This window comes from Copadichromis virginalis, linkage group LG2 (genome assembly GCF_057382275.1).
Source record: "Copadichromis virginalis isolate Kocher_CV1m ecotype Utaka linkage group LG2, C_Virginalis_male_GT1.1, whole genome shotgun sequence".
Lineage (NCBI taxonomy): Eukaryota > Metazoa > Chordata > Actinopteri > Cichliformes > Cichlidae > Copadichromis > Copadichromis virginalis.
Window position 1 is genome coordinate 10,192,589 of NC_140619.1, and position 10,765 is coordinate 10,203,353.

At 39.6% G+C, this 10,765-nt stretch overlaps 1 protein-coding gene across 1 annotated transcript; it reads right to left on the reverse strand.

Moving 5' to 3' along the window:
- Positions 1-1,398: 1,398 nt before the first annotated feature.
- LOC146716998 (uncharacterized) lies at positions 1,399-3,042 on the reverse strand. The gene is made up of 2 exons (XM_085434980.1): positions 1,817-3,042; positions 1,399-1,413 (listed from the first exon to the last, which is right to left on the reverse strand). Exons 1-2 carry the CDS (start codon positions 2,807-2,809, stop codon positions 1,399-1,401), a joined length of 1,008 nt encoding a protein of 335 aa, XP_085291106.1. The 5' UTR covers positions 2,810-3,042.
- Positions 3,043-10,765: the final 7,723 nt, after the last annotated feature.

Consider the following 10,765-nt stretch of genomic DNA (forward strand, 5'->3'; position numbering starts at 1 on the left):
TGAAAGGCAAATCAATGTGATAATGATTTCCAATAAGCTTTATTGAACTACTAACAATATCCATGAAACACAGATCCTCTCTAGACATTTCAGTCTGCTCCTCTGATGATCTTTCATTAAAATCATGATTGTACTGTTTAATCAACATGTCTTCAAGACGCTCAACAGAAATCCTATTGGCTGTTACAGCAGTGCAGTTGGTTTTATTTCCACTGTTACTTCCAGTGCGCAGGGGACCATTTATGACCCAGCCAACTTTTGTTTTTACAGCATAAGGTCCACCTCCCACACTGTTTATCACCTTCCATGGCTCCAAAACATTGGAAGCATCAGTGCCTATCAGTAGCTCCACATCTGCATTAACGTTGTACAGTTTAACAGGTTTAAGATGAGGCCACTGATCGATGTCGCTTTGCTGGGGAATATTAACTGTAGAAACTGGCATAGTCTTTTGAGTCAAAACATCTGGCAATGGCATGAAATCATTTGCTTCCAAACCAGACACTTCCAAACCAGACAGAACTTGTGTACTAACAATCTTATCTTGACTCATTGTTCTCAAAAAGATATTGGTCTTTTTACCTTTTACATTCAGCCTTTTTGCCAAAGTTTCTGTACAGAATGTACCTGAACTTTCAGGATCCAAAAACGCATAAGTTTGCACAATTTTATTACTCTTTTGGCTCTTAACTTGAACTGGAACTATAGAAAAAATTGCATCAACTTCATGACCAGCCCCAATATACCCACATGTCTGAGTAGTTGCAGTTGAAAAGTTGACATTAGAGTTTGTCCTCTGTTGAGTTTGTTCCGAAGACGCACCTGGATCCTTTCGCTCTATATGAAGAACCCCTGGGTGCCTTTGGTGACACACGTCGCAATCCAAACGACTCCTACAGTCTTTGCTTGTGTGACCAACTTTTAAACAACCAAAACAAATTCCCCTTTCCTTGATAAAAGTCAACTTATCCTGATGCGTTTTAGCTTTAAACTGCTTACAATTCTCTAGTAAATGGTTGCTGTGTGAACAAAACAAACAACTATGCAGAACGGCGGAAGTTGTTCTGCTTCCAGTTGATTGAGTTTTGATTCCTGGCACTGTACTGACATTAGTGGCAAAACTACTTCCCTTTTTTCTTTGCTTGGTAGAACTTGAAGCTTTAAAGCTGCTTCCAGATTGTGAGTCTTGTATGTTGCCAAACACTGGATCTGATGCTACTTTTACCTGTTTTATTATAAAGGCAACCAGATCAGTGAATACTGCTCTGTAACCATTTTGTTCCTGCAGTTCATAGGCAACAAATCTCCATCTTTCTCTCAATTTGTATGGAAGCTTCATAACAACCATTCTCATATTTGAGGGCAAATCCAACTCCTTCATATAAACAACTTGCTGCATTAGATTCGAACATCCTTGAAGAAAAAGAGAGAATGACTGTAGACCTTTCACATCCTCACTTTTAATAGGTACCCAACTCACAATCCTCTCCATATATGCAGAGGCAATTTTATTTTCGTTCCCAAAATGTTCTTCAAGAAGATCTTTGGCTGTGGAATAGCCCTGCTCAGGAGGTAAGTGCTGACAACTATGCACCAAATCCCTAGGCTGCCCCCTAGTGAACTGCTCTAAAAAATGCAAACAGTCGCTCCAGTTATCAGTTTTAGCTTCCACTCCATTTTCAAAGACATTCATAAATGATCTGTACTGTAAAGGGTCTCCATCAAACACAGGGATGTTTCTGGCGGGGAGGACAGAAGATAAGTTTTGTTTTACAAGCAAAGTAGTGATGTCATTTTGTTTTTGCATAATATTTACAATCTCCTTCGTGCAGTTCCCAGTCAAAGTAGGAGACTGAGGCTGTGTTTGCTGCGTCACTTGAGCTGAATCATCAACCTGATGTTGGGTTTGACTTTGTCTAGGTACGATTACTTGTGATTCAGATGCAGAATTTATACCAGAGTAATCTCTTGATGTTGGAACAAATGTATCGGCACAAGGATTTAAACTAGGCGCTTCTTGTACGTGCCCTCTTTCAAAATAAGAGTTCATTCCATCAGAATGCTCAGAGCTACAAACTGAATTTATTTTTAAGACACGAAGCTTTGCATTAGTGGCTGCCAGCTCTGTTTCCAAGGATAATGTCTCCTTTTCTTTTCTCAGTTTCTCCTTTTCTTTTCTCAGTTTTTCCTCTTGCGCTTCGATAGAATGTTTTTTCTTTAATGCAGCGAGTCGCTCCATGAGCGCTGCCTTGTCAGCCGCAGCTTTAATGCATGCGGAAGATGTTGATGAAATTCGACTTTGCTGTGACAAGGTTTTTGAAGGTGGTTTTACACTTGAGATATTAGAGACACTGTCTTCAGGTTTTATTTCATCCAAACTTTCAACAGCTTTATCATTGCGAACAGTATTGTTTTGTTCAGTATACGGCTCGCCCGCCTCCTGCAACCAAACCTTTACTTTGTCCATAAAAACAGAGAATGCTGTCACCTTCGACTGAAAATGTGCAACTTGCCTTTTCACTTCATCTTCTGGCAGTGGCAAACTTAAAAAGGATTCTTGCAAAGCGTTTGCATCTTGATAGCATTTAATAAACTTCCCAAATTCAGAAGACACTTCCTTAACGTTTTCATGTGAGGTCATTAAAGCGGAAATTTTCCCCATGTACTTAGATGCTTGCTTACACATTGAACTGCGCTTTTCTTGGCATGTCTTTATATACAAATCCAAACCTTTTGGCGTAAATTTAACGCTTCTTTTCTCTGCTTGCATCTCAGTGTCATCCTCTCGTTTACTCTTAATATCCGACATTTTTATTGTCCTCTTGGATTATTTCAAACTTTATAAAGATGCACAGCACACTGAGAGTCCATAGCCTAAAGTACAAACATGACATCCATTTACCTGCCTTTTGCAGCGGACAAACATTTCCACAGAGGGCGTTGGCATGTTTCAATTAGCGATCCAATTTTGCACCAATTTAGTACGTCAAAACTCAGTTCATCAGTCTTTGTAGTGAAATAATGTCTTTAAACTCCAATAGCTTCACCGTTTTCCTTTACGGCTTAAACAATATTATCACTCACCAGCTTTGATGAGCGAGTGACATGTTGATCCAGGCCTCAACATCAAATCCGTCTGGATTACTCACCAGACGATCCAATACCTTTTATTCGAGTTCGACGGTGATCCTTGAAATCCTTATATCCATTAATGAAGGATCATTCCTTTGTCCACGGGAAGGTTTTTTACTTTGTGTAGTGGCAATTCCTTTACTTTTGAATGATCAAACGTCCCACAACTTAAAGTCCACAAGCCACTGCTGCATTGAGGTAATATTTCGTACGCAGGCAAAAGAAGTCCATTGTCCAAACCTTTTAGTTGAGAGTTTTGGTTTTGGTTTATTTATCCATTTGGCAAGCAATAACAAGATCCTTCCTACTGCTTCTCCTGCTCTGGTAAAAAACCATAGGCCCACCCCAATGCATGCTGGTCCTATACCAGTCTCTTTATTTATAGAAACAAAATGGCCCTACAGCTCTTACTGACTAATTTAACAAAATAACAACAAACAAAACAAATCATTTAAAACAAAATATTAACCGACAAATAAACCCCAAAATATAAGTAAACTAACAACAAACTTTAACTAATTTCAAAAATAAGAACAAAAACAAAAATAAAGAACAAATAGCTCCAACAGTTATTGTTATTATTGTTGTTAGTACTGTTGTTGTTATGATTGATATTGTTACTGTTATGATCAGTTTTATTATTATTATTATCATTATTAATTTTTTAATACATTTGTTTATCTTTATTATTATTAGTAGTAATGTTGTTGTTTATGTTGTTATTGTTATTATTATTACTGGTATTTTTGACATTATTATTATTATTTTGTTGTTATTGTCATTATTAGTAGAAGTAGTATTAGTTATATCATTTTTATATCAGCCTGGAGTGAACAACATGAAAGCATGGATCCATCCTCCCTCACATTCACAATTCAGGCTGCTGGTGTAATCGTGCGGGGGATATTTTCCTGGTACACTTTGGGACCTTTAAATGCTACAGTCTGAGTATTGTTATGACCACAGTGTACCCTCTTCTGATGGCTGAAAGTAAAAGGGGGTCCAGTACCGGTTCCGGTACCAGGCCTACTGACAATCTAACATAATGTAAAATGGTAACATCGTAAACATAATGTTACAATTTAACATAATGTAAATGTTAACATTGTAAACATAATGTTACCATTTAACATAATGTAAAATGGTAACATTGTAAACAGAATGTTACCATTTAACATAATGTAAAATGGTAACATTGTAAACAGAATGTTACCATTTAACATAATGTGAAATGGTAACATTATAAACAGAATGTTACCATTTAACATAATGTAAAATGGTAACATTGTAAACAGAATGTTACCATTTAACATAATGTAAAATGGTAACATTGTAAACAGAATGTTACCATTTAACACAATGTAAAATGGTAACATTATAAACAGAATGTTACCATTTAACATAATGTAAAATGGTAACATTGTAAACAGAATGTTACCATTTAACATAATGTAAAATGGTAACATTGTAAACAGAATGTTACCATTTAACATAATGTGAAATGGTAACATTGTAAACAGAATGTTGCCATTTAACATTATGTTAAATATAACTAACGGATTTACTTTACCAAATGGACCATCCCGGCCTTGCCGTATTGGTCTATTTGATTCACCTTTGTTTTTATTGTTTATTTTATTTTCACTTGCTACACATAGGACAGACATGACTGAGGGAAAGAAAGGGGAGAAAGAAAGAGGGAAAGAAAAACTGCAGGGAAGAGGAATGGTGATAAAGGGCAAAAAACAAAAACCAACAAAACAAACAGACAAAAAATATATATATATCAGTCACTTCAACTCAAAGAAGTCCAGACGCTTTTCTTTCCAAGCTCCTTTGACTGACTGTTAGGACAACTTATTTATTGCAAGCATGCAGTACAAGAATAACTCGATGTTTCTGACTTTGCATTACGAATTGTTTACCCACTGACAAACATTTCAAATTAAATTAAATTAAAAAACAATTTGTGGTAACCTGATTTTAATTCAAAGAGAATCATTAACAACACTTCTTGTAATGGTGTCAAAATCAGCCCAACTTTTATTTTCAAATGCAAAAAGTAAAAGAAAATGAGCCAACATACTGGACACATATAATTGTAAATATAATTGTTTATAAACAATTATACTGTCATCATTGTTACAGATATGGAAACTTTATTAACAATTTGTCCAAGTAAAAAAATGCCCTGCTAATTGTTGGGGTTTTCTCTCCTCTAGCCCTTTCCTTTAAGCTCTTCTTTACATCCCCCCACCCCCACCTTTTCTTTTTTCTTAATAATATAACAATAAAAACAATTGGCTGCATTTTAAATGTGTCAGATCAATGTCTTTATTCAAGAATACAAGAAATGGTAATAGCTGCATGTGTGTTTGTGTGTGTGCATAATATGCATACTTTACTTGTTGGATCCAAATCCCACAAGGAATCAAATAAAACAAGAAGACAAACAAAAACAAAACAAAAATATATTTCTCTCCCTTCCCAGGTCAGGTTCACAAAAGCATTGCAGCTCTTTATTCCTCTTGTACAGCTCCAGAGTCTGTCAGCCAAAAAGAAACTACTGAGGTTCCAACACCCAGTGTTTCTGTAAACACAGATGAAAATGAACAGTCATCCACATCTAAAAGATTTGTAGATTCGAGGGACCGGTATAATACATCTAGTACATCTTTGTTTAAACCTCAGAACACAAAAAGGGAACAAACCATTGTATACAGATTTAAAAGTGCGCAAAGCAACGAACAGTCACCCTCTGAAACAGCTGAGGTTATCACAACCATTGTTTCTGTAAATACACAGGAACAGTCACCCACCTCAAAAAGATTAGTATATTCAAGGGACCAGTGTATCTACTCTGGTCAAAAGAATCCATGCTTCGTACTGATGTCCACAATTCTTTTTTATTCCTCTCACAATCATGGAGCACCGTGAAAACTAGAAACGAGTAAAATAATATCAATAGCACATATGACATCCATCTCAGCCACTTATTTCTTTTCACAAGATGCACAAGTGCTTAACAAATAACAGCATAATGTTTTTACCGTGTACGCCTTGTAAAACCAGTAGTAGAAAAGTTGTAGATTCGTGCTCTTGTGGGGGAGACGTATGTTATCCACCACCTCGATAGCTAGCCGAGAGTTCGAGGGTCACTAGAGCCGCCGAGAACGCATGAACTACTTACGGTAGGACGTTTTGCCAAAGTAAGACGTTTTGTCAGAACACCGAGTCCTCAGGAGGATGCAGCCCATGAATTTGGACACGATCTCAGATGCACTTCTGGTGTTGTCATGGCAACCCACACAAACATTTCAGCGTCAGCTACAATGAGGCGGAGCCCTTACTGGGACACTGAGCTCAGGTAGAGTGAAAGACAACATTTTTCCGCATCCAAAACAGCAGCGCTGTTCCTGTGACCTCTAGTAAAGCCTCTACTTGGGAAAAGGGAGTCTTTCATCAAAGCATCCTGCAGAAGTTGAATAAAAATATGCAAATGTTCAAATGATGCAACTTAATGAAGGCTGACAGCAGTTGTACTATTTTACATTGCAGCGAACAGGGGTGACCATTATTTTCAATGTTTTTACAGCATTTTTCACATTGAAAGTGAAATAATATAAATAATGTCTCAATTAAATTGCGTTAATATTTAAAAATACAAAAACTACAGCTTTGTTCACAAGCCAATAAAAATGTACTTGGGCCAGTGGTAAATGAAAATAACACTTATTCAGCACCTGGTTGTTGCGGTTGCATCAGGACACCAGATGTTCAGCCTCCATCCTGTAGGCAGACTTATCCCCGTCTGAGAGGAGTCCAATAATGGTGGTGTCATCTGCAAGCTTAATTAATTTGACAGACTGGTGGTTGGAGGTGCGGCAGTTGGTGTACAGGGAGAAGGGCATAGAAGAAAGAACACAGCCCTGAGGGGAGCTCGTGCTGATGGTCCGGGAGTCCAAGACATTCTTCCCCAGCCTCACTGGTTGCTTCCTGTCCGTCAGGAAGTCAGTGATCCACCGGCAGATGGGATCAGGCACATTCATCTGGGAAAGCAATCCTTGAAGAAGGTCTGAAAGGATGGTGTTGAAGGTAGAGCTGAAGTCCACAAACAGGATCCTAGCATAGATTCTGCAGGACAAAGTGTAGGGCCATGTTGATGGCATCGTCTACAGACCTGTTGGCTCTGTATGCAAACTGCAGGGGGTCCAGGAGGGGGGCCGTGAGGGTCTTAAGATAGGAGAGAACCAGGCGCTCAAAAGACTTCCTGACCAGATGTCAGAGCCACAGGTCTGTAGTCTTTTCGTCCAGTGATCTTTGGCTTCTTGAAAGCTATATATGATATAAAAATTATATAAAAACTGTTAATCAGCAAAAGAAATGATATCATAGTTCTTATAAAGAAAGCCTCTATCAATCAAACACCAGCAGTGTAGCAATGTTGTTCACTTACACTGTATATAAAACACATATTTTGGCTACATCCAGTTTTTACTGTATTATAAACATTTTTTACCATGAAGAGTAAAGTGTTTGGCATTTTTGTCATTGTTATTGAGCTCAGAGATCAGGCCCAGCCCAGTATCTACCTGGTTATGAGCAAGGAGCTGCAGGTGATAACTCAACAATAACCAGGCCATGCATGCATGGATGGATGCATGGATGGATCAGTTTGTAGGCTGTGTGTGGTCAGCAGCAGGCTGCTGGGTGTGGACCAAGAGGGAAAGCCCAGCATGTGAAACCCATCAGCAGAAGGCCAGAATAAAGGTGCACAGACAAACGCAGCCCAGACACTCAGGCAGGACGAGTAAAATAAATGGCAGCAAACACAGTATGATGTGGTAAAATGTGCTTTCTTTCACAAACAGATAGCACAAACAAGAATCACAAGAATCTCCTTTGTGGTTCTTGTTTTTCTTTTGAGTACATTAATAAAAAGTTGAAATAAAGTGGCAATAAAATTCATGCACTGAAGACCACACGAAACCCTAATTCACCCTACTACCTGTTGCCTTCACATTCCATTTGCATCCCTTGTCCACAGAATCAAAAATGACCCTTCTTCGCTAAAGATCGAACATAAAGCAATTGCATTTTAAATGGAAGCCCATTTTGCATTAAGAAACACTATCAGCAATCAGAAATTGTGTATATCAGAGTTCTCTGTTTTTACTGTCCTGAAAACTGCATTAATTCAGTGGATGCGGTTAGGTTCAAAACAACGTAATATAAGAGGGCAACCAATTCAATCTAAGAGGGATCCAATTTTTATCCATTCATGTACCAGCTACTGGCTTTTTGCTGTTATGTTCTCATATCGCGTGAGAGTTTATTTGCCAGGTGTCAGAAGTCTAATAATAAAGCTCCGGCACAACGTGGTCGAAGTTACCCGCATATCGGATCGCATCATGTCAGTGAAGATCGACGCCGACCCGACCGTCCTACGGATTATCTCCTGCTATGCACCACAGACCAACTGCCCCGACGAGGAGAAGACAGAATTCTGGCGCGCCCTCGACGACCACCTGCAAACAATTAGCCCTGAGGAACACGTGGCGGTAGGCGGCGACCTAAATGGACATGTAGGCAAGGGGAGAGACGGATATCACCGATTCCATGGCGGCCAAGGATTTGGGACCAGAAACGACGAGGGTTGCCGGGTACTGGACTACGCAGAGGCCCACGATCTTGCCGTGACCAACACCTTCTTCAAAAAGAAGCCGGCACACCTCATCACGTACTCCAGCGGCGGCAGAGACACCCAAATCGACTACTGGCTAGTCCGAAGACCCCATCTCAGCCTAGTCACGAACTTAAAAGTAATACCATCAACCAATATTGGCCCTCAACATCGGCTACTTGTGATGGATCTCCGACTCAACCTTGGCCAACGACGACGAAGAACACCAACCACGACGGTGGAGAAGATCAAGTGGTGGCGCCTCCCTGAGGGATCCAATTTTTATCCATTCATGTACCAGCTACTGGCTTTTTGCTGTTATGTTCTCATATCGCGTGAGAGTTTATTTGCCAGGTGTCAGAAGTCTAATAATAAAGCTCCGGCACAACGTGGTCGAAGTTACCCGCATATCGGATCGCATCATGTCAGTGAAGATCGACGCCGACCCGACCGTCCTACGGATTATCTCCTGCTATGCACCACAGACCAACTGCCCCGACGAGGAGAAGACAGAATTCTGGCGCGCCCTCGACGACCACCTGCAAACAATTAGCCCTGAGGAACACGTGGCGGTAGGCGGCGACCTAAATGGACATGTAGGCAAGGGGAGAGACGGATATCACCGATTCCATGGCGGCCAAGGATTTGGGACCAGAAACGACGAGGGTTGCCGGGTACTGGACTACGCAGAGGCCCACGATCTTGCCGTGACCAACACCTTCTTCAAAAAGAAGCCGGCACACCTCATCACGTACTCCAGCGGCGGCAGAGACACCCAAATCGACTACTGGCTAGTCCGAAGACCCCATCTCAGCCTAGTCACGAACTTAAAAGTAATACCATCAACCAATATTGGCCCTCAACATCGGCTACTTGTGATGGATCTCCGACTCAACCTTGGCCAACGACGACGAAGAACACCAACCACGACGGTGGAGAAGATCAAGTGGTGGCGCCTCCCTGAGGGATCCAATTTTTATCCATTCATGTACCAGCTACTGGCTTTTTGCTGTTATGTTCTCATATCGCGTGAGAGTTTATTTGCCAGGTGTCAGAAGTCTAATAATGAATAAAGTTCAGGATATGCTTAAAAACTCACCTCAGTATAGCCGTCATCAGAAGGAAGTGCGCTTCACTGACTCATCAACTTGTCTCAGGCTTTCCACAAAGTTTCACAGTTGACCTTAAAGTAAGATGCTGCAAGCTTACCTTGCAGTGTATTACTTTTTAAGGTCTAAAGACCTTAAAGTGCGCTATAGATTGAAGTGATTTGAACTGACAACAGGGCTAATTCAGCACTTCAAGTTAACATCAATAAAAGTTTTTAAATTTATTCTGATTTCCGTTTGTTTTCATTGCCTGTGCTATCTGTTATTTAGTTCAAATTGTGGGTAGATAATGCTGTGCTGTCATGTGACCTGTTCTCTCATGTGTGCCTTTCTCTTGTTTTGTATGTATTTCTCGTTTGTTATTTATTCCTATTTTATTCCTGCAATTGGTATGGAATTCATTTTTTTTTAAAATTGATCAGTGTTTTGAAATTAGATGTGATGAAGATGTGACCTTAATTTACAAAATCAACATCATGTTGGATTCAATGAGACATGAAACTAGTGCATGAAACAGGTCTCAGTAAATGTTCTCATAGACTGCAATACACTGCCCCCTGCTGGTCATTATAAAGTCTGCAGATGTCATTTGACATGAATGTCATATTTGTGAAACAAAATAAAGGACTCTGTAAAATAAATGAAAATCAAATATTTATATACAGAATATTTATGTACAAATGCTGAAAAAGACATTTGAACAAGATGCACACCCAGTAAAATTTAAAAAAAAAAAAGAAAAGTCAGTTTTATCATGTGACTATCATGCTGTCATTTCTGCACAATGCACTTTACACCAGATCAAAATAAAACACTGTGAGGTCGTTCTAACCGGAAGCCC

Excerpts from the sequence above, each read along its gene's own strand:
- LOC146716998 (XM_085434980.1), bottom strand. The coding sequence starts at position 2,809 with ATGTCGGATATTAAGAGTAAACGAGAGGATGACACTGAGATGCAAGCA.